This window comes from Pipistrellus kuhlii, unplaced genomic scaffold (genome assembly GCF_014108245.1).
Source record: "Pipistrellus kuhlii isolate mPipKuh1 unplaced genomic scaffold, mPipKuh1.p scaffold_m20_p_63, whole genome shotgun sequence".
Lineage (NCBI taxonomy): Eukaryota > Metazoa > Chordata > Mammalia > Chiroptera > Vespertilionidae > Pipistrellus > Pipistrellus kuhlii.
Window position 1 is genome coordinate 570,378 of NW_023425566.1, and position 24,222 is coordinate 594,599.

General features: G+C 43.0%; 1 protein-coding gene across 2 annotated transcripts in view; it reads left to right on the forward strand.

Moving 5' to 3' along the window:
* VAPB (VAMP associated protein B and C) overlaps positions 1–23,926 on the forward strand; it is a 63,750-nt gene extending 39,824 nt beyond the window's left edge. The window contains exons 2-6 of one of the 2 annotated variants that reach the window (XM_036420187.2): positions 1,199–1,351; positions 14,674–14,777; positions 17,871–17,951; positions 19,837–20,013; positions 22,494–23,926. In XM_036420187.2, the coding sequence (XP_036276080.1) occupies positions 1,199–1,351; positions 14,674–14,777; positions 17,871–17,951; positions 19,837–20,013; positions 22,494–22,652 (674 nt within the window). In that variant the 3' untranslated portion in view covers positions 22,653–23,926. The remainder of the gene's footprint in view (positions 1–1,198; positions 1,352–14,673; positions 14,778–17,870; positions 17,952–19,836; positions 20,014–22,493) is intronic. The other variant, XM_045575076.1, reaches the window with a different exon arrangement.
* The last annotated feature ends 296 nt before the right edge of the window (positions 23,927–24,222 follow it).

Consider the following 24,222-nt stretch of genomic DNA (forward strand, 5'->3'; position numbering starts at 1 on the left):
TGTCAAGTCATAGATTTAAGTGTCTTTGTTGGTTCGGTCTTCTTAGAGAACATCTGACAAAGCATCATTATGTATTCGTTAGTTTATCATACCTACCCACACACACCTTCCCACCCTATCTCCTATATCCTTGTAAAGAGCTTGCCTAGAGGAAACACAGGCGATGTTATTGATTTACATGGTGAAAAGATATAAATTTGAAAAGGACCTAAGAGTCTCATAGTGCAAACTTCCCACCTAACTTCTTAAACCCAGTGGTCATATGTCCATGGTATATTGGTAAATGGGAAAAAAGCAAGTTTCAGAGTAGTGTTAATAGTATGATGCCATTTTTGTTAATGTTCTCTCCCTGCATGCACTGTTTGTATGAGCATAGATGATGTGGAAGATCTCCCATATTGTTACCTCAGGGGACAAGGGAAAGCTTATTAACTTCCTCTTTATACATCTTTTATTGTTTGACTTGTTTTAAGAAGCATGTTTTACTTTTTTAATTAAAAAATCTAATAAAGTAGAAAATGAATAAATAATAATAAAATATACCCTTAGGGCACTGAGCTTTCTTTCAATCTTCCCAGTAGCCTGGGTAGTTAAAACTGAATGTGATGTTTCAGCAGGACTATGAACTTGCTGTAGCTCAGATATCATGGAGTCTAAGGGCAGTACCACTGTATTGTTTATAGGCCACTAACACCTCAAAGCCTTTCTTACATCTGCCACTTTGTCACTCTACCATTGACCATCACTGTGCACAGGTCTGGCCCTTTACACTCTCCCCTTTAGCTTTTCTCTTGTTATTGTGGAAATCAGTATTCAACATAGGTTAAGAGCTGGCCTTGGAGTCAGGCTGTTTGGTTGTAGCGCCTAATTACGACTAACTAGTGTTAAAACATAGACAAGTAATATGTCTTCCCAAGCCTCAGTTTTCTCATTTGTAAAACAGCAATAATCATAATGTCGTGAAGGATGTTAGAATGCTCACTAGATGCCTGGTGGCAAGGTGAGAACATGTGAATTTTACCTGCTACTGTTAATGCATTAACCTCAGTTCATTTGTTACTTATGATAGTGAGATAGTTTTGGATCTCACATCTTCCCTTAACCATATTCTATTATCCCTCCCAACCTCAGACTCTAAATCAGTCTTCTAGACGTTCCTCCTGAGATCCCCAATCAGTCTCTCTCTCTCCTTCTGTAGGTCCCTTCACTGATGTTGTCACCACCAACCTAAAGCTTGGCAACCCAACAGACCGAAACGTGTGTTTCAAAGTGAAGACCACGGCGCCACGTAGGTACTGCGTGAGGCCCAACAGTGGGATCATTGATGCAGGGGCTGCGATTAATGTATCTGGTAAGTGCTGAGATTGGAGGCTGAAAGGGTGGACTAAAGAGGCCCCCTGGAGCCAGTGGGATTTCTTAAAGGTTGTATTTGCAATGCAGCAAAATAAGATTTCTCCCCTCAACCCTCCAAGCTTAGTGGGTCCGTCTCACTTATTGTTTTTCCATTATTAATGCCTCTTTAGTTTAATGCTTACAGCCTTTGCGCCTCAATGCTTAGAGCAAAATTGCAGTGGTAACTTCAGACTTCAGAATGAGTTTGATTTTCACTCCCTTGAAATTTGCCCTTCGGCAATAAATAAAAAAGGGCCAAACAAACTTAATTTTACTTTGTGGGAGAAAGCTAAATGGAGTTATTTTCTTATTTAAGCTAAATGATTTCTGACATTAAGCTCATGTCATTTCCAATGACTGGTAACTGCACTTTACTGATTGTGAAAAGCTAAGGGAGACAGGGCTAAGGAAATTGGAATATATTCCAGGGTGTGAGTTTTGTTCCTGTCTGATGGGTTTTTCCCCTCTGTCTGAGAGGGCATATATTTTCCAAAGTCTAACTTTTGAAAAGATGCTGGTAAAGTGCCCTAATTGAAAATTGAATTTCAGAATTAAGGGGATAGAAGTGATGGGTTTGACTTTAATGTATTTTAGAAATGGAATAAACTTTTAGCTCATTAGAACTTCTGATCCAAGGATGCTTTTGTGTTTGTGAGGAGCTGTGTGGGCTTGTGTGTTTATCCTTTGAGTATCTTAGGAGACAGAGCCACAGCAGGCTCTGCATCATTAGAGGCCACTACTTGTTGGAAATGGTACCTGGCTGGCTTTTTCCATGACAGATTTTGATTATGATGCATTTGGCTATTCACTTGACACCTGAAAGAAAATGATTCACTTCTTTGGAAAGATATGAGGTGTTTCATTATCTGATCATTTCTGCAGCTCTTATTCCCTGCATCCATCGGTCTCTCTCATTATGGTGCGCCCACACCACCTGTCCCCCTGTGCGTTTCTCTCCGAGGCTGCAAAGCCTGATCTGGACTCTTGAGTCAGCTTATTATTATCTAGGAGAAGTCAGGAGAGTAGGAGCCCACATTTACTGGGGTTTTCCAAAACTCTGGGCCTGCACACACATTATCTCCTCTAACTTCTGTTCTCTGCCCTGTGAGGAGTGCATGGTCATCTCCAAGTCAGACACTGCTAGCTGTAAACTCAGGAAACTAACAAGTAACAGAAGGGTGTGGATTATTCTGTCTAGCTCTAAAGCCCTAGCTCTCTGAACTGTAGCACCCTGGAGAATGGATGTGGCCCAGGGTGTTGGTGTTTCTGTAGTCTTGGTTGGTTCCACAGGTTTAAAAACACACGAGTTTCCATTTTTTCCGTTGAATTTAAGGGCAGCCTAATCTTTCATTCCCTTTTTTCATTGACTTTTTTCCTCAATTTCTGTGCCCATATCAAATTTGAGCAAAATTGTCAGTAGATGAGAATTACCAGTTTTCACAGTAACTGTGGGAGCAGCAACGTGGTTTTCTGAATAAAATAGACTCAGCAGGCAGTTGTACAGTGTAGATGTTCTTTCTGATGTTAAAAGTGTGTGTGTGTGTGTGTGTGTGTGTGTGTGTTTCAGAAAGATCCATCCCTCTCCATCATAGAAATGTTTTTTAAAATAATTACCAATCCTGGGCATTTGTTTTGATTTATGATTACCTGCTTAAGGAAGACCAAGACATTATGGATGTGGCCTTCCTTTGGCAGATCACTTGCATGGTCATCTAGTGCAGTGGTTGCCAACTGGTGGGATGTCCGAAAGGTTGGCGACCGCTGATCTAGAGTCCCTGGGTGGTTAGTGGCAGAGCTGGTATTTGAAGCCAGGTGTCTTAGTTCCTGATCAGTGGCTCTAAGTTGCCTCTACAGTTTTAGGGGAAGGTCCCACTTACAGGTGAATACCAAATATATAGGGCCCTGTTTCTCAGCATGTGATGTTCTTGGTGAAAAGCAATTGAATAATTATCTGTGTGTCTGCAAGCTTTCCTTCTAGATGGGAAGGATTATGTTTGCACATGGAAAAGGGCTCCTTGCTTTTTGTTTGATGTGTATTTATCTCAGTTATTGGGTGCCAGTGGGTGAAGTCAGATGTCGGTGCATTTCCAGGACCGCCTCACATGTTGCAACCAGAGGCTGACACCCGTTTACTGCAATTTTATGTGCTGAGGGGCTACTGTATCATTAATCAGATATTCATGTCTTGAGATAAAAGCACTGCACTTTTCCAAGGATCCTGAATGCAGCTACACAATGACATCTTGGCCAATATGGGGGAGAAAACATCCTCAAGAAACATCCAAAGGCCAACCTTCCCTTCTCCCAGGTGCATGTGTAGCCAAGCTTGGTCTCACCTGCTCTACTCAAAGATTTGAGGTCTGGAAACCTGAATAGCAAGCCCAGTTCTGCTGTGTAACTTGTAGCTTGATCTCTGGTCAATCAATCAACCTCTCTAGGTTGCGGTTTTCTCATTTGTAACATGGAGAGTAGTATCTGCCTTACAGAATATTTACCATGCTGCCTTAACTGTGGGCATGGGACAAGAGAGGGAATCCACTAGCCTTTATGTAAACTGGCTAGTTTGTTGTTGAAGGTGAATTGTACATTCTTGAATTGCTTTTTTTTTTAAAGAAATAAACTAATTTCATTTAATTAATTTTTGGACTTTTTCTTATTTCAGTAAGAAATTTGTATTTTTCTCCTTTCTGTATTCTTCATTTGTTTTATAGTAAAAAGCTTCTAGTAAATTTTCAGATAAAATCTATAGAAAGGTGGCCATTGAATCAATTTAAAATATTGCCAGGACTGCCATGCCTACCATGCATACCTGAAGAGGTCTTGTCTCCCTCGTCTGAAACACTGTGGGGTGTGCAGCTGTTAGGGAAGAGTGTAAGTCCCTCCTGGAGGGGAGCGGGCAGGGAGACAGAGCACAGAGCATGGAGCTGGCCAGAGAGACTGAGGTTTTGAAGACTCGAACCAGGTTGTGATGTGGGAGCAAGAATTTCTAGCTGTCAGATGTTTTCAGACACAACCTGTGAGGCTTTTCTCAGCTGTTAGAAAACCAATATTTAAGGGACCTTACTTTTTTATTCAGAAGTCCAGATTCTGACCTTTTCTGCTATTTTCTTTAAAAGATGGCAAATCACTTAAAAAATCCACCAACTTTGTTTTATAAACTTAAGTGGTAAAGATATGGATGGATATAGGCATAATCTAAACTTTTTGTGCCAGTAGGTAAAAATGTGGGGGCACCCCAAGGGGTGTTTTGGAGCTGTCCACATGGGCCTCTGATTTGAATCCTTTCATTTACACTTTACAGAGGTACTCATCTCATTTCATTCTTACAGTAGTCCCTGCAGGGGCCCAGGCCTGTTGGATGAGGCATTATAAAGGGGGCAGGAGGGTGGCAGTTGTTTTGCTGTTTCCATTAATTGACCAGAAGACCATGATTTTGGCCCCTTATTCTCTGATACACACCATCTACTAGAGATAGTTTTGAATTCAACTCTGGACCTCAGCAAGATAGGCACATTTAAATGGAGATCGGCTAAGAGGATTTGGATCCCCCCCCTCGCCCCTGAGATTTTAAATGCAAGGAAAATAGAACTTTTTGAATTAATGAAGTGTTTGAAGCAGTGGGGGGCCTTCTCATTTGTTCTAGCTTTACAAAATTAAATCTGTTTTCTGAACTGTCTAATGGGAAAATATTTTTAAGGTAGATAATTTCTGAAAATGTCTTTGTGGTAAGCTGTTAGTGGTTGTGGATTTTTTTAATACTGCAGTTTAATAATGAGGGAGTTTTCCATTAATATTCCAAACCATGTTTGCCAGCGGATACAGCAGGTGAAGTGGTAAAATTATGGGCCCATCAAAAATACTTACGCTTCCTGTAATATGATATTAAGTTTAATATTTTTATAACCTTCACTGAATTCTAATTTCACTAAAGTAGCAAGCAGACTTCCATTTGCAGTTCAGTTATGCACATTGGTTGCCTGTGTACCAAGCAAATTAGAAATGCAAAATCTCTCTGTGTTAGGAGGGGCACTGGGAAGAATCATTAATGATACCAGTATTTAGGTACAGATACACGTTACTAAGTGTACCCTGGGAACTGGAAATGGATGAGAGACAAACACACACAAATCTCGTACTTACTGAATATGTCGTTTAAATTATAATTCAAAGAATTCAGAAGCACTATTCATTCCTGACAGATAGCTCTTTTCAACATTTATATCAATCACATTTAAAGCATAATGTTCTTCCAGTAAAATCCTGAGGACAGACAGTGAATGTCAGCAGCTCTTCTTGGATGGAAACATTGGTCAATTAATGAAATTGGGTAGCATCACAATTGGTAATTAATCCTTTTAAGAATTTGCTGACTCAGCGTGATGGAGCTGTTGGCTTGCCCTGGATCAGCCAACCTTGGCTGCAGCTTGTAGCGGACCAGCACCAGAGTGCAATTGCACTGCCCCAGAGGAAGAAGTCAAGGTTGTCTGTCTCATGCTGATACAGGGGAGCTACATTTGTGGAGTTTGGACATCTTCACAAGCCATGTTCTTGTTCGTTTGCTCATTTGTTTTGGAATTGAAGTCTCTGATAAAAGAAACATTTTATAAATGGTTTTCATGAACCAGGTTTATTACTCTTAGATAAGAACAACTCACATTCATATGTAAAAGGTATCTTTAATCTTTCTCACTCACAAGAGATTCTAGATTTTTTAAAAAAAGGAAATTACCAACAAAAATTCAGCCTGATTGTGCTTTTAAATATTTTTTTTAAAGTTTACTGTAATATTTAAGTTTCTTATGAAGAATTGACAGTTCAGAGTGAATGGAAAGAGGCTATGAGAGGCAGCCACAGTGGGGGCTGGAAGGAGCACTACAGAGAGCAAGTAGGGAGAGTTCGTAAATAACAGAGGAGCCTGGACTTAAGCATCAGGCAGACCGTTCTTCACGTTCCACTTGACCGTTGTAAGAGACCTGGTTTATAGGTTTAACTAAGAGAGGGCTCAGTGGGTGCTCATGCTCACAGTGCAGGAGTGACCAGGGAGAGGCTGTTGTAGTCTACTGTACAGTGTTATGGGAGACAGGAAATATGCTGGAGGTTTGGGAAAGATATATATTTAAAAAATATTTATAAAAAAGGAGTGAGGCTTGTTCTCTGACCAGCGCCTTCATACGGCACGTGTTATTTTCCAGTGATACTGGCACATTTGTATTCATCTCTGCACAAATAAATTAGACTATGAGAAGTTGATTATCTAAGACAGGCTAGCTTGAACTAGAAAGGACACAAAGACAATTCAGTGTTAACTTATTTATAAATAGATAAATTAATTATTTACCTGCTAGACTCATAGTTCCATCCATGGGTCCCTGGATAGGCAGAGAGGAACGTAGTGATGTTTTCAAATTTTTGAGAATCCTAAAGGAAATAATAAATTTACTCATGATAGGATACACATTGTAACCAAAATGTTGAGCAGCTTCACTTTTGGCTAGAATTATATTGCCTCATTGTGGTAACACTAGTTATCTTAAGCTGATCATGAGCTATGGTTTGTCTCTGATTACTTTAAAACAATGCAGCAGTGACTTCATTATTACAGTGTGCAGTTCGGTAAAGAACTGTCTTTTGATATATAGAAAAGGAACATTGGTGACCAGGAGACTGGAAACTGTGCCTTGGACAGTGGGTAGGATAGTGAGCAGCTCCAGGTAGTAGGAGAGAGCAGAAGCTGGCAGATTGAAGGTCTTTGTGCTCCCTAAGGAGGTTTCCAGAGGGAGCCACATTAGAGGAGTGCTTAGAAAGTTGAATGGAAAATGGTGCACCTCCATGAACCAGTGGAAAATGCAGATTACTACCCAGCTTGTAAACATCAAAACATAAAGTCCTGTGCTTGGTCTGACTAAGTAGGAAAGGCAGACCTGTAGGAAGGAGCTTAGGCGTCTGAGCATCAAACAGTGTCCACTTAAAGAATGAAGTCTGCTGTGGGAATGAGGTTGTGAGGTGGCATTCCAGCAGGAGCTGCAGTGTCAGGAGGTGCTGTGTGGCCTTTGTTCTCCAGGTGTGGTTCCCTGGACCAGCAGAGTTAGCATCTGCTGGGAACTTGTTAGAAATGCATATTCCCAGTCCTGCTCCAGACCTGTTGAATCAGAAACTTTGGAGGTGGGGTCCTGCCAGCAAGCAGTCCAGGTGGTTCTAATGCATGCTGAAGCTTGCGACCCTTCCTTCCAATGTCAGTAGTGTGTTAAACTCTGAAAAGTGTTGGTTTATTGAGATGTGTGTCAGGCAGGGGGACATGCCAGTCAGGGTCAATGATAGGAGGAAACTGACTGGTAATAACAGAATCTTTGGGTATGGTGTAGAGGCAACACAATGTGCACACATGTTGGGTTGGCAGGGGCCTGCTGGGGAGAACCAAACTGAAGAGTTGAATTGATTGTCTTTGTCTGCGCAATGGGAGATCTTGATCTGAGGAATATCATGGTGGCGACGGGTGTCTAGGGGGAGGTAACATTTGTAGAGGTTATAGTGGTGTATAACTAGGGTAGCCTGGTTGGGAGAGAAACTGCAAAGATCTCTGAGGGGGAGAATCCAGATGTCAGTAGAGGCCTGAGTTGAGATGGGTCATGTAAAATGAGAAGAGACGTTTTGAAGATAAGATTCTGAGATTAAAAAATAATAAAGTGCACGCTGTGGTGCTTGTTAGACTTTTATTCATTAGCTGTTACCATTGTGGCGCAGATGAAAATGATCTGTGACGTGCTTGGGTTCTCATAGGAAGCTGTAATGCTGCATTTAATCAAGTCATCATTTCTCTGAGATATGTGTGTAACTTGTGCATTAAGTAGCATATATTCTGCATTTCTTTCTTTTGAAAAAGGTCTGGTCTTATTGATCCAATGTTTTATGATCCCAAAGGCCTTTTCTTAACAGGATCCCACTGTTGCAATCTGTAGTACAGCAGACATCATATCATAAAGTGTTAATGTGGGTGAGTGGTGACCGGGTCTCCAAGCTGTCTCCTGGTAACAGGCTTCTTTTTAATGTAGTATCAGCAGATACATTTAAAAGTAGGATAGATGGTTCATTTAAGAGGATTTTATCATCAGTGTCTCTGGTATTCAAGTGAAATAAATTAAGTTAATGGGAGGCTCTTTTATAGCCTGTCAGGGTAAAAGTACATAATTTCTGTCACAATTTGCATGTACAGAGCTGAAAGAACAAACGATTAACAGCATTTATTCTGTCATGTTCTCATAAAGTTCTGGCTAATAGGGTATAGCAAATTGAATGTGACATGAGATGATGGGGGCTGAGAAATTCAAACTTTGGACAAGAGTTGGAGGCCTTGTTGAGCAGGATGGGTATACTAAGGCACAGCAGGGGTCATGAAGTTTCACTAAGTCTAAGTGGCCACCTGACCTCTTTACTACCGTGTTTCCCCGAAAATAAGACATCCTCCGAAAATAAGACCTACTTACAGGTTTCCTTCTGAGTGAAATAGAAGGCATCCCCCTGAAAATAAGGCCCCCCCTAGGCTAAACATGAAAGATTTGGTCCACTGATTCGGAAAGAAATGGAGTCACAAGAAATTCACCAGGAAATTCAGGAATTGGATTGTTATGATGATGTTCCAGAAGATGATGACATGATTGTCATTGAATAAATGAGTAAATTCTTGATACTGTAGGATTCAGTTTGTCTGGTTTGTGTTGACAACTACCGTACTACCGTACCGTATACAGGTAATAAATTTCCTTTATTTTCATTTAACAATAAATGTGTACCTTATTCTTCTACATGGAAAAATAAGACATCCCCTGAAAATAAGGCCTAGCACATCTTTGGGAGCAAAAATTAATATAAGACACTGTCTTATTTTCGGGGAAACGGGATATTTCTTGCTGATTTGGGAGCATAGAAGGCAAGGAGAGCTGGTTGGTGGAACACAACTTCTCTTCCACTTGCTGTTCAAGGCCAAAGGAAAGTGATTGCCATGAGGAAGGGTTATAGCACCTTTACCTCTGGAGCTTCCAGTAAGTTCTCCTGCAGTGCGAAGTTTTCAACTCTGGCCAGCCTCCCCAGTGCACTGGGCACCCGTGCTCCTCTTTCATGAGAGCTGCCTTTGCAGAAGGGTATTTGACCTGCCACCTTGGCTGTCTGAAGTGCTCCCTTGTGATCATTGCTTACCACCATTACACCCCGTGTACATTCTTTAACACAGAGCTCTAAATGATAGTTATACCCTCTCACAGGTCTTCCTGATCGACACTGTGGTGACTGGCAGGTAGGGTATGCTAGCCTGGGGTTGTGCTGATAATATCTGTAAGTTCCACAGGCATCAGTGGATCTCAGACGGCACCCTCTGCAGAGGTGGAACAGACAGGTGGTTGGGTTAGAGGAGCAGGAAACCCTATCCCCTTTCTGTAAGGGACACGTGCCTTCTGATACCACTGAGTCTCGATCCGTACCAGAACTCAAGGCTGAGTTTGTGTGAAACTGCTCTCTGTTTTAACTGCAATTTCTCCCAAGCAGGGTACTAGACCGCTACCAGTGTCTTCACTATTCCACCAGACCATTTTCCTCCTGCAGACCTGTGAGGCAGCTTGGTGTAGAGTTATGGTGCTCAAACTTTTTTGTTTTAGAACCCCTTTATATTCTTAAAAATGGAAAACCCAAGAACATTTTTGTTTGAGAGTTGTGTCAATATTTATCATATTGTAAATTAAATTGAGAAGTTTAAAAAGTATTAATTCATTTTATAATCACATTAATATTAATTACATAAAAATATAGTGAGAAGACTGGTGTGTTTTGCAAATCTTTTGAATGTCTGGCTTAGTGAAAGACAGATTCTCCTCTCTGCTCTTGTAGTTAGTCTCTTGTAATATGTTATTTTGATGAATGTGTATGAAGAAAACAACTTTAAAAAAATACATATTTTTTATGATTTTTTACAGAGAGGAAGGGAGAGGAATAGAAATATCAGTGAGAGAGAGACATTGATCAGTTGCTTCCTGCACACCCCCTACTGGGTATGTGCCCACAACCAAGGTACATGCCCTTGACGGGAATCAAACCTGGGATCCTTCAGTTTGCAGGCCACCGCTCTATCCACTGAGCCAAACCGATTAGGGCAGAAAAACCACTTTTTACCATAGAATATGTAGTTGGAAAAGGGAAGAGTATTTTTAATAGCCTTTTCAGATAATTGTGAACATTATTCTTTGATACTGCACTAAAACATCACTTAGTGTAGTGTGGAATCTGAAACCACTATTTCTCCAAAACATATTGGTCTCTCTTGCACTCTGATTGGATTATGCAATACTAGTAGCCCTGCACACTAATCCATGCACCAGTAGCTCTCTGCGGGGCCTGGCTGCCCTGTACCCACTGCCCAGAGGCTCTCCATGGTCCAGAGGCCCATCCGCTGCTGGGAGTGGAACGCTTGCCTCGTCACTGTGATTATGAAGTAAGCATTCTGCCAGGCCACTCACGCTGCCCACTCTCAGCACCCATCCCCTTCCCTCCCTTCCTCTCCTCCCCCACCGGGACTGGGATACTCTGAAGGGGCTGAGAGCACTGGGTGCCACCTTATTTGTGACAGAGTGATGGTTAATTTGCATATTACCCTTTTATTAGATAGGATTATGTTAGCTGAGTTTATATAGGCCTCCCAAATGTTGACACATCCTATATAATAAAAGGCTAATATACAAATCTACTAAATGGCGGAGCATTCAGTCGCTATAACATGCACTGACCACCAGGAGGCAGAAACTCAACACAGGAGCTGCCCCCTGGTGGTCAGTGTGTCAGAAGACGGGCTCATGGCTGGAGAGCGCAGGAGCAGTGGCGGAAGCCTCTCCCACCTCCGCGACAACACTAGGATCTCTAGTTTTATTATATAAACATCAAAGAAATCGCATTCATTACTATTTCCACTGATCTCATAGAAAAGACCTTAAGTACTTGGGAAACTGGGAAGCTCTTGGTGACAGATATAAATTTTCCAAGATTCTAATTTTTGCCTGGATTTTATCATTGACCACAACTATTATAAGCTGTTTTGCTTGAATGGTTAGATTTTCGTTCCTTTTCAAGAAAACATCTGCCATATACCCAGATCTGAATAACCATCGTTTTCAAGTCTTACATCCCCAACCAGACAGATGCACAGGAGCTTTTCCCAGAGAGCAGCAGTGCTTTCTGTGTAAGAGCTGCCATGTACTGTCAGGTCTGGGCGTGAGAAAATTAATTCATGTCTTCGTCAGGGGCATTCTTCTGTGAAACTCGTCTACTGCAATGCCTGATACAGAGACACCAGCACTGTCTGGTTCCTGCTCGGTGGCAAGCAACTTTACCCCAGGGCTTTTGTGCCAACATCACTGAGTGTTAATACAATAGAATAGTCGCACAATATCCTGTATTATCATGACTTAATGGGTCACCCAACGGGGGACCCTCGGGGTCTGTGGGATAACACTTTGGGAACCTATGGTGTGGGAGTCTGACTCTGGAGGCAAAGCTAGTGTGTAATACTGACTGGCTCTGTCATTTTTATGCTGCCATGGGACCCAAATGAGGCCATATGTTCTTTCTAAGCCCTGTCTCCTCATCTGGAGAATGAAGACATGGGCTTCTTCAACGAGTTGTTGTGAGCATTAAATGGTAGAACTAATGAAGTGGGCCTGTGTGGGCTTAGTACATAGCAGGTGCTAGAGAAGGTTCCTTTCTTTCTCAGAACATTGGTTCTAGCCGAGCAGAGGTCTCTTGGCTGTTCTCTCACTTGCAATGCCTTGAGGAAGGGGGAGCAGGATGAACAGGGAGCAGCAGAGCTTCCTGGGCTATTTAAGCAGGGAGGTCTTAGGTTCTTTGGACCCATCAGTTCTATAAGGAAGACTTAGTGTAGTTTGAACTAAAGAGCCAGCTTCTGAGAAAATTAGCAGTCTTCCTATTGCTCTCATCTTCTTGTCTTTGGGCTCTTTACCAGTAATCCTGGTTTAGCCTCAGAACTCTAGGGTGGAGTGGAGGAGAAGGGGCCTTTCACAGTTGGAAAACCATCTCAAGGAAGAGGCAGCTTCTGCTACAAGAGCTGTGCCCTGCTAGAAGTCTAAGTGTAGTGTGGGACAAAGTTTTCCCATCCAGAAATATACTGGAGCATGATTTTGTCACAGCCAAGCAAAACCCGAAATGCATAAAACCCAATTCTCTTCAAATTTTAAAAATGAACTTTAATCTGACAGTAGTTTGAAGACTGGCCCACCTTCAAAAGAGGTCGACAGTTCCTGTCCAAGACAGATCCCATTGAGTTTTTAGTTTATCTTGTATTTCCTTCCTTATTGTCCTGAGGGTGGGGATGCGGGGGACACTATTTAGCTTTCAGAAGAAGAGGTTGTGGTTTTGACCTGCTAGTGGGTTCAGTGTCAAGCCGGCGTGTCATGGTGTTCCAAGTCTTTCTGGGAGAGCTCTGGCTCGCTCAGTGGTGCCTGGTCCAGAGCTGCTGACAAGGTCTTTTCCAGGAGGAAACCTTGCCCTGATACCTGCAAGAGTACATTCCGAGTGCAGTGGCCCTGTGTTTGAAATGACTTTAGTTCTCTCTGCAGATCTTGGGTACTCAGGCTGAACATCCTTATTTTACTAATCTTTATTGGTAGCTAGACTTGGTATCATGTGTATACAAGCTCTGAATTTTAAAAAGGGTTGCGCATGTATTAAATTTTGTCCTGAAGAACTATCCCAGCAAGGTTCCATGTGGAGCACTCGGATGTGATGGGGGTAGCAGAGTTACCTGGGTAACTGTACACTAAAGCATTTAAATTGATGTCTTGTTAGGTTTTAATAGACTCTCTCTGTCCCCAAGATAAAAAGGACCCCTGTACCCAAAGATGAATGGGGATCTTTGTATTTCTGTCCTCCATCCTGTGTGGTTCTGGGAAGCATGTGGTGGTGGGCCTGGGGTGCAGGTGAACCCGTCTCATATTGCAGTGACCAGTGTGGCAGAAGATGCTGGGCTGCACTTTGCTGTTTGTCTTCTTAACGTTGTCACCTTGAGCAAGCCAATTCACTTTGTTGAGCTCCAGCATCTTCATATGTAAACCCAGTCTTAGGACACTTGCCCCTTATGTGCTGCAGGGGGTGGTTGGTTGCAGGGCTTCAGAGGTAGGGCTAAGAAGCCGTAAGATGGGGTTCAAGGCAAGAGAACACTGAAGAATGCCCAGAGAAAAGGTGGAAGTCTTCCTCAGGTGGAGGGGGACAGAGTCTGCCCTGTCAGAGGACCAGGGGCCAGACCCTCCTGGTTGCTGTGAGGTTGGCTCTACAGGCAGACCACCTGCACTTTAGTGCTCACTTCTCCATGTGTGACCATACCGTGCTCCCGTTTTGTCCTCTGAAAATAGGCATCAAAATAACCTTTGCAACAGTACCTGCCCTTAAGGATTACATGGATAATAATAAGCCGAAAATCCAAGCCTGGTTTCTGACTATGGGAAATTCTCCGTCATGTTAGCTCTTACTACCATCAGGGCCACAGTAGTCTTCTCCCACATGCGGCAGTGTTTGTTTCAGAGACATAGCTAGATGTGTGGTGCAGCCAAAGCCTGGTAGCAACCACCATATTTTAGAGCAGCCGTCATTTAGCGGTAGGTCCTAAGGAAGCCAGGCAGAGCAGCGGGCGGTGAGTGTGACCCTCCACGGGAGCTGTTATGTGAGATTCCTCAAGGCTCTTTGGAGAAAAGGGGCATATCCATGCTGTGAGTGTGCTGCTTGTGATGAAAAGCTTACAACGTTTTATTGGCAAAACTATATTTCAAACATTACCTTGATTATCTTGCTATGGGAAATAAGACAGAGAAAAGCAAAAGCAATTTCTTACATGTCTTGGATTATTCTGTTTTAGTTCCTAAAGAGATTATTTGGGTGTTTTCTTGATCAAACAAGCATGTGGCGTTTCTCCCTGGTTTACCTGTTCTGTGAGGGCTATAGGAGGCATTATTGTCAGGTGTGCGATCAGTGGACTAGGATTCGGAAGACCTGGGTCCCAGCTCTGCCACACCCTGCTGTTCGACCTCGGGCAAGTCACCTCACTTTTTTGGACCTCAGGTTTGAGCCCTGAAAGTGGAGAAGATGCTGGTCATCTTGCCCTGCTCACTTCACCTGGGGCATCATGAGACTCAGTGAGAGAACGGGTAAATTGCTTTACAACCAAAATACAAGTATTAACAAATGGCTGCTGGTAACCAAGTGCTGACCCTCCTAATGAAATATTTTCTTTCTCAGTGATGTTACAGCCTTTCGATTATGATCCCAATGAGAAAAGTAAACACAAGTTTATGGTTCAGTCTATGTTTGCGCCAACTGACACTTCTGATATGGAAGCAGTAGTAAGTACTGAATGCTTCTTACTTTTTAGTATTCAATGATTAGGGACAGAATTGTGGGTGCATGCAGTTCACAATACGTTAGAATTGTTTTAAAGGGGAATGTTGTTTCCAGGGAGGTTTTTACTCTGGCTGCCTTTATGGTTTTTCTAAAAGCTTTGATTTTTTTTTACGTTTTATGTAACTCTAGAATACTGTTCTTTGACTTTTGTATCTCAGTTTGCCTCAGCAATTCCTTGTTCTGATGGATTGTATCTTGAATGGTTTGTGGGTTCTCTCCCTTTCCTCCTATCTTGTGCCCTACAGAAAAGGGCACCCATTTATTACCATGTCTCTCCCACTTCCCCCCTTCACCCCCGTCCCCCCCCTAACTTGGGGATGTGAGCAAGGTGAATACTAAATGTCCTCTGCCCTTAAGAGGTTTGTCTCCCCCTGCTTGGTCCTGGTAAGCATGATTTTTTTTTTTTTGCTCCTTTAGGTTCTTTCATTTTTTTTCTACTTAAATGCATGTTTAACTAATTTTGGTAAAAATAAGATGACTTCATTTTCATAAATTAAATGATACTATATTATTGATTTTGCTGGAAAAGGGTATAATGGAAATTCCAAAGTAAGCTTGTTATACACTCAAATAAATGAGGACGCCTTCTGGTGCTGCGTGTGAATCACAATATACGGAGCAGCTTCACCATCCATTGCACTGCCCAGGACAGGTGTCCGGTCCTCACAGAGGGGGAAAGAAAGGCACATTGCCTCCATGTTTCCATCACTCCAGCCTGCCAACCCGAACCAAGAGCTGCAGTCATCCAAGGAAGGCCTGCAAAGTTTGAGTTAGCTGACTCACACTGTCCTGTGGTTTTCTCTCTCTCAGAGTTTGATACTACGGGCTGTTTCACACAGCTCACCTTTGTGTCTCAGAATCACCACACAGCCTTTTCTACTCGTCTTGGAAAAGTAAACCGGCCATCTCCATGTGTTTAACTTTGGTGCTGTAAATGGAGGAGAAACCACTATTTGGGGGCTTGAGAGAGATCAGTGATAATGAGCCATCTTCCTTTGCATAAGAATAATTATTGAGGCTACTTTCCCTTTTACTTCCTAGAACACGTTGTGTCATTTCGTGTTAATTTGTATAATCAAGGAAATGTATGGCAAATATGAAATAAGGAATATCTGAGAATATGTCCTATTTGGCTTTTGTTGCATAGCTTACTAAAGAGAGCATGGGCTTGGGTGTGGAGCTGAGGTCTCCCTCTTACTAGCACTTGGCCTTGGGCGATTTCATTAACTCTCTTGAGGGTTTGGTCACCTGTAACAGGGGTCCAGGACCTGGTTGATGGGTTGTCACGGGATGAAGTGTGCTCTGTGCAGAGAGCACCCGGCAGTGCCTGGCTCTGTTCATTTGCTGTCACAGGTCCGGCACTCTCTGTAGTCAAGGTGAATTTCACCTCCTCACATGGTAATTTTTGCACCAGTTTTAAAGATGTTTATATGAAATGTGCATTGTAGAATTTTTGGAAATACAAAAATGAAAAGTTACCTGTAGTTTGTTATACTTGACCTCACTACTGTTAATGAATGAAGCCTTGTGCTATTTTATTTATTTTAAAATATCTTTCTTTTTATTTTGATATACAGAAAATTGGGGGGAAAAATGGTACATTAACCACTCATATCACCTTTACCTAGATTCACCATTTAACATATGCCACATCTGCTCCATTTTTATCATAAGCTTTCTTTTCTACTGAACCACTTAAGGATAAGATGCAGACTTCACCCCTAAATGCTTCAGAATAAGGCCAGTCTTCTATACAGCCACATACTGTTATCACAGCCGAGGAGTTAACATGGATCATATTGTCCAACAGAGAAACACACGCTACAAGTGTTTTTCAGTTGTTCCCCAAAGGCCTTAGGTTCTAGTCTGGTAGAGTAGCCTGGACCTTTTTAGTTTTTCATGACTTTGAATTTTTTAGAGTCCAGGCCAGTTAATTGATGTCCCACATTCTGGATTTGTCCAGTTGTTTCCTCATGACTAAATTCAGGTCAAATGTTTTGTGGCAAGAATATTCCATAGGTGATGTCATGTGTGTATCATTTCAGAAGGCATTTAATGCTGATTGTCCCTCTGTTGGTGACACTAAGTTTGATTACTTGGTTGTAATGATGATGGCCAACTCTCTGCGGGGTCAAAGCACACTTGCCCCTTGTGATCAATAACGGAATCGGTGATGTGCTGAGTAAACTGGTGCTTGGACTCAGCAGCAGTCCTCTTCCCAGTGGTCTTAGCATCCAATGATAGTCCTGCCCGATGCTCTGACATGTGTGCATGTTTGCACAGGAGCAGACTCAGAACATCGATGTTACATCTTCACTGACTTTCTGTGGATTTCCCATGAGTGAAATGCTCCTCGGTGTCCTGTGAATGGCATGCTGCACCACAGAGAAACTGCCAGGGTTTATTGGCAGTTCACACCCTGTTGTCTTCATTCTTGGTTCTTAGTACCTGTGTTGCTCCAGTTGCCCCTGCCTCTTGGTCCTGGGCAGGGCTGGGGGAGTCTGTTCCTTCTCTGCATTGTAAGCTTTGATGGACTGGGCTGCAGTTCTCAGAACACCCGAATCCTATCTTCCACTTCCAAAAGGAGGAGAGTAAACCAGGAGTGCAGCATCCCAGAACAGGGTTTAACCAGGAAGCCACCTTCACCAACAGACAGAGGGAGGAGGAGAGTAGCAGAGAAGGCTTGCTGGCTAATGTGCCCTGTTGGTAGTTGGCAGCATGGATCCAGCCATCAGCCCCGGTCTTCTCTTTTCTAAGTGCTTCCCACAGACTAGCAACAGGGGGACATTGGTTGACTTTGAGGAATTAGGCAGCAAGACTGAGATTTGCGTAGTGTAATAAATATTCAGGAAAGCTATTATATTTAATCTTGTCATGTTGAAAATATAGATATCTCAGCAGACTTAATTTCTTTATTTGATATATATCAGGGCTTTCTCATTAAGAGTATTTTTCCGAAATTGTCAGTTATAGGAAGAAAATTATTCTTCCAGCAGCTTTATAATATCCTGATTATTAAATTTAAATTGTTTTAGTGGAAGGAGGCAAAACCGGAAGACCTTATGGATTCAAAACTTAGATGTGTGTTTGAATTGCCAGCAGAAAATGATAAACCAGTAAGTATATTTATAGTTAACAATAATTGAATGTTGCAAGCTTATACTTATTTGCATACCATCTCCTGCAAAACCAAGATTTAAGTTGGCAAATTATTTTCCTCTTTCTGATGCATAAAAAAAAAAAAGCTTAAGTCAACAAATAAGTGAGCCCCCACAAAATCAGCCTTTGAAAGACTTGCAGAGAGACAATTGGAATAATTTTTGCCCTTGCAAAGTACAACCTGTTGGCTGTGGAAGTGTTATAAATTCCAAAGAGCGTCTGGTAGAGTTATAGGTCGCTCTGACATGGGGTAAGACTAAAACAGGGAATAATTTGCCATTTATCATGGTGCTTGACAGACAGGTGTTACGCATGTAGGGTCTGTTGTTTCACAAAGAACCTAAAGGTTCTCCAGTCTGCTCTTTCCCTCAGCACCACCTCTCTACCCCATAACCCCACTTCCTGCTGCTGTCAGACTTGCTTTTAGAGGTGGGGTCTCCATTTCAGACTAACATGTGGGCCTCATACTCTGCTGTGGGCTGTCCTGGGCCTTGTAGAAGGCCTGACTTCTGCCCACTAAATACTGGTAACTCTTCCTAGTCCTGACACCCAAAAAGACCTCCCGACATTGCCAAATGTGCCCCACCCCACCCCATTGAGAATTTCCTGTGCTGTATGAGGGACCAATCCAAGGAATGGCTTCTCCCAGGCTGCCGCTCACTTGCTCACTTTTCTCTTGGTGTAAAACTGAGGGATTAGCCTGGCATGGCCCTTACTTGATTCCAGTTGAAGACAGAAGACTGAAATGCTAATATGGACTCCCTTCAACCTAGTCAGAAAAACTTAAATTGTATTAAAAACACAATTTGAATCTAGGCAGAGGATTAGCTACCCTGGCTGTTAATAGCTGAGACCTCTGAGAACATTACCCATAATGGCCTCCAGGAATGCTCTGAATCTGTGCCAGAACTACTTAGTATGTTCTTTTTGCCCCGTCACTGACATGATCATTATTCTGTTTATTTGAATTGCACATTATGTCCTGGGAAGGTCAGTTTTGGAATTTGTGAGACCTGTATTCTGGTCCTAGCTCCAGCTCTGTGATACATTCGCTTTGTGGATTGGAGCCTTGCCTTATTGTGCCTCACTCTTTTCATCTGGAAAATAAAGGCTGGAGCTAGATATGTCAGTAGAGCTAGATGAATAGTTCTAGGTTACTACTTAGAACCCCACCACCCAGGACAGCTCTCCCCAGTATACCTGAGCCTCTACGACACTGGTTCCCCATTCTATCTCCCCCCCCTTCCCCCCCCCCCCCCCACACTGACACATCCCTAGTCAGTCTCAAGGTGATTCCATAACACAGGGAAATGGGGGTGGAGTGGGGGTGTACATGTAGCTTTCCCAAATTGAAATATTGCAGGCACTGCACTCATTCCACCTTCATCTCAGCTTCCAAACTCTTAAGTTTATGAACTAAATGCCCTCTGTGTCCTCGCTGGCCTCTCACCCCTGCCCAGCCAGTCCTAGAATGTTCAGATCTTCACAGTGACAGTAATTTGTGGGTAAGAGTTCCTGCGCTTGCACAATTACCGCATGCTACTTTTTGCTTGGTGGGAGTCTGAGGGTTCAATACATACTGACTTTTCTTCCTCCTCGGAAGCATTAGTCTCGGCTGGACTTTGTTATTTGCCCTTCTTCATAATTTCTGGGGCCCAGTTGCTTTAAATTATTAATATTAAGAGACTAGATGAAGTGATCCATTTTAAAATAAATGTGACATCTTGCAGTGTGGATGAAAGGCTGCCACGTATGGTGTTGCTGAGAGCTACTTTACTTTGCATAGAAAAGTCCTTTATTACATAGTTGGTGACACTTGGGCTTTCATTTATTTCTGAACAGCATGATGTAGAAATAAATAAAATTATATCCACAACTGCATCAAAGACAGAAACATCAACGGTGTCTAAATCTCTGAGCTCTTCTTTGGATGACACTGAAGTTAAGAAGGTGATGGAAGAATGTAAGAGGCTGCAAGGCGAAGTCCAGAGGCTGCGGGAAGAGAACAGACAGTTCAAGGTAACAGCATTTCCTTTTCTGATAATCTGAGAGTCGGGGGCTTCTTCCTTCTTCCCTAGGATCTTGGGGAGGGAAGTTGATGAACCCCTGAATTTGCATACTTTTCTCCCAAGGAGAAATTCCATAGCTTTCATCAGTTTCTCAAAGAGGCCTTGAACTTACCCTCCCCCATCAAGAACCTGTGTCTATTTAAACTCTTGACCCCTGGTTTAAAACAACAACAACAACAACAACAACTACTCTCACAACAACAACAATAATAACTCTCACCCTCCATTAGTGTAAATTGAATGTTAGAGATAAAAAATAAAGCAGCAGTAGTTATGTGGAATTTACATTTTCAAATCCCATTTCATCGCCACTGGTGGAGAATCTTTTTTTAAGAGAGTAGGTACCTCTACTCCATTTTAACACAGGCATAATTCTGACTTTTGAAGATTCTAAATTAATCTGAACATAAAGCCCTCGTTACACTGTGAGCATGGTGATGAGGTTGGAGAAGCTGTCAGAGTAGATAGGTGGAAATTGTGGAAGGACAAACCTGTGGTCAGCCGTGGGCAAACGGCTGGTATTGGTGCTAGAGGGTCAGGCTACCCTGGGTGGTAGAGGGAAGGGAGGGGCACTGGTCTCGCCGTGGAGGCTGTGGTGGTGTGGAAATAGACTTGAACTAACTCTGGGTCTAGTGAGCGTTTAATCACACCATCTCCTGGACCTCTTTTCCAAAATACCTCTGCAGCCTTCCAGCTTTAAAAGTGGGTCTGTCCTAGACACCGTACTGAAGAAAACACTTATAATCATTTGATCATAGGAACTTTTGTTGCAGCTTAAATTTTGAGGCTGTGCCACCCAAGCATGTAATAGGTTTTTGCTTTCTAACTACCACAGCACTCAGTTCTCGTAACAAATTCATTTCCGCCGACTCTTCTTTTTTATTCTGACAGTGTGGTCGGTCTAAAACTGTCAGTGCCTGGGAAGCGGCCTGTCTCTTTTCCCTGCAGAAGTCTTCATTGGCCTCATGATGCAGAATAAATTAGGAAGCTGACTTTTTACTCTTTGGCTAAAAATCTAAGATACGCCTAAAGCTTCTTCTTGAGTATATTTCTCTTCAGAAACAGAGTTCTGTGCCATTTAAAGTGATAAATAGGTAGAAATAGCTTCTATATAAACCCAATAAAATAAACGCTGTATTTTGTTGTGCCCATTTTTTTTTAAGTTAATCGAATAACACTGGTCATTTATCACACTGTGCATTGATATTGGCCGTGTCCCACAAGCAGAATATCTTTAAAATATTATCAGGCCAATCTTGACATTAGAAGATTCTTCATCCTGCCAGACACTGATTTCTTGTTTTGTGTTTTTTCATTCTTTTACTTGGCCAACAAATTTCCGGCCCTATCATGCACCCAGCACTGTGGGTACAGATGGGAGCAGTCCTGCCCTTGAAAAGTTACCTGAGAACAGGGATAGCAGCGAGACATAGACACAATCTTTGACATAGACTAGCAAGCAGTCCCACAGGTACAGGGAGAGTCGCCTTGGTAGGCTGGCTGCTGCTTGACTTCAGGATCTGATAGGCACTAGGTGGATGGGAAGGAATAGAAGGGAAAGAAGAAGGGAAAGTGCAGCTGGTTTGTGGGGCCTGGGATTAGCAGATGGGTCGTTAGCCAGAGTTCTAGCTGCAGAGTATGGCTGTGTGGCAGATAGGAAGGCTTTGGTGCGTGTCCGGTGTAGGACATAGGGTGGGCCTGGGACAGTGAAGGAGGAAGAAGGGCCATTCCTTGCACACTTGTTGGTGGAGGATGTAGCCAGGTACCTTTTATAGGAAAAGCAATGTTGCCTCTTCAGTGGAAAATCCATGCACCAAATAGAAAATATTTAAGATGCATGTATCAAGTTTAGTCACATTTTAATATTCCAAATTCATGTTATTTAAATAATGAGAATCCAGCAGTCTACATGTAACTCATCAGATATCCACTCTGTATACAGCTCTGCATCGGAAAGCTTCCAGATCGCCTAGTTCCAAGTTTCTTGAGATTTTTATATTCCTGCCTTGAGAGATACCTATTATTTAAAAAATGGATTACTTCATTAGGGAAGCCTATTTAATAGAGGAAGCAAGGACAGACAGAGGGGTTGGGGTTGGATATAGGTGAAGAGGAGCCCCTGGGAGACATGGCCAAGAAAGTGGGTGTGTCCAGACTAGACTATCTTAAGAGGTTTTTTTCCTATAAATCTTGGGGAACTAAGGTGTGCCCTGCTTGGATTTGTGGTGCAAAAATATATAGGATGTATAGAAGGAAAGAGGGGCTTCGGGTATTTTTTAGTGGCCTCAAATCAGCCCCCTCCTAGGCTTCAGAATAAGTAGATTAGACCACATCCTGAGGCCTGAATGTGGGGGTGAAAGCCCCTTCTAAGCTGTACAGCTGACGAGGCTTCTGGTGTGGGACTGTCTGACACGGCATGTGCTCCCTCAGGAAGAAGATGGACTTCGGAAGAGGAAGACGGCGCCGAGCAACAGCCCCATCCCTGCGCTGGCCCCCGCAGGGAAGGAGGAGGGCCTCAGCACCCGGCTGCTGGCGCTCGTGGTCCTGTTCTTCATCGTGGGTGTCATCATAGGGAAGATCGCCTTGTAGAGGCCGCATGCGGGGGGTCATTTGGATTGATGGATCCGCCGTATCATGGGATTTAAATTTATCATAACCATGTATAAAAAGAAATTATGTATGATGACATCTCACAGGTCTTGCCTTTTAAATTACCCCTTCCTGCGCGCCTGCGAGTGCACCCATACACAAATGTAACACAATGTAACAATCTTTTAGAAAGATACAAATGCATAACACATGATGGGGGAAAGAATGATCTTTGTTAATGACAGGGGAAGCCATGATTAAATAGTAATGGCATGTTGTAAATGTCATTTTAAACATCAGTAGCCTTGGTCCATGTCGCTGGTTACCTCTCTGAAAACACGACTCTCTTCCTTGCCTGGGTGCCGGCCCGGGAGCCAGAGCCCAGTGGCGGGAGTACCATCCCTCTACAGTCAGCCCACGCTGCTCGCTCGCTCCCAGGCTTCTTGTCCGTGTGGTGCCCAGGCCATCAGTTCCTTGGGACTGATGAGCAGAGTCAGCCGCCGAGAAGAATTGTGCTGTGGTGGCATGGGCAGGGTGCTGGACACGGGTGGGCATGGGCACCGACTGGCCCATACTTTGGAAAGAAAAGCCAGTGCTTTGCTCTCTTAAAGGGACCAAGCTAAATTCCTGTTGGTTCACGTAGTGTGATTGAACTGTATTTCGAGATGTTTAATGCATATTTAACTTACCTAATGTACAATATTTCATCTCATGTTTTCTCGTCACAAGATTATAGTTAATGCTGTGGCCTAAAAATCACCTGTGCTACCTAATGCCACAATTGAAACTGGCATCATGGCCAGAGGGCTGTGGGCTCTGCATATGCATATACAGACGTGCGGTTCATTTGAATGTTGGAGAACAGCGGCCAGGAAGTATTGTTCTGTGTAAAAATGTACAGCTGTCAGAGGGAGGGAAATTTGTAGTAGCAACAGTAAGCTCGATTGTACCCTCTTTGCTGGAGAAGAGCAGCCGAGCTTTCATGTTCTCTCCCTTCCCGCCCCTCAGCCAGCACTCACACTTCCAGCACAGGAGCCACAGCTGGTCCTGCAGGTCCAGCTGGGGGTCCTGCAGTGAGTCAGGCCGCGGAGGGTGAGGTGAGGGAGTCAGCTGCTGCGGCAGGGAGGGTGCGCGAGGGGCTCTCCGGGTAGTTTATCTAGCACGTGGTAACTGAGAGTTTGACTGTGGAATGATTTTATGCCGTAAAAGACCAACCCAATTCTGTTTGAGTATGTAGCATCTTAAAAAAGTAAAATAAATCCCCAAAATTCAGAGTTCTTTTGTCATTTTGTCATTTTGCTGTACGCGAGGAATTATTTTTATCATCATCATTATTATTTTGTCATTGGAAGGTTGATTTTAAAATGTACCATACCCATGAGGAAAATGTGTTTAATGACACACACGCGTGCACACATTTGGGGTGTTGGCCTCAAGTTTGAAAATAAAATTGCTGAACGTCGTAAGCCCCAGTCTCCCTTGCCCTTCGATTGCTTTGCCTGCCTCTCAGGGCAAAGAAACCTTCCCTCTGGGTCGAGGAGCTCAGCAGAAGAGAAGAGACTAATGGGTG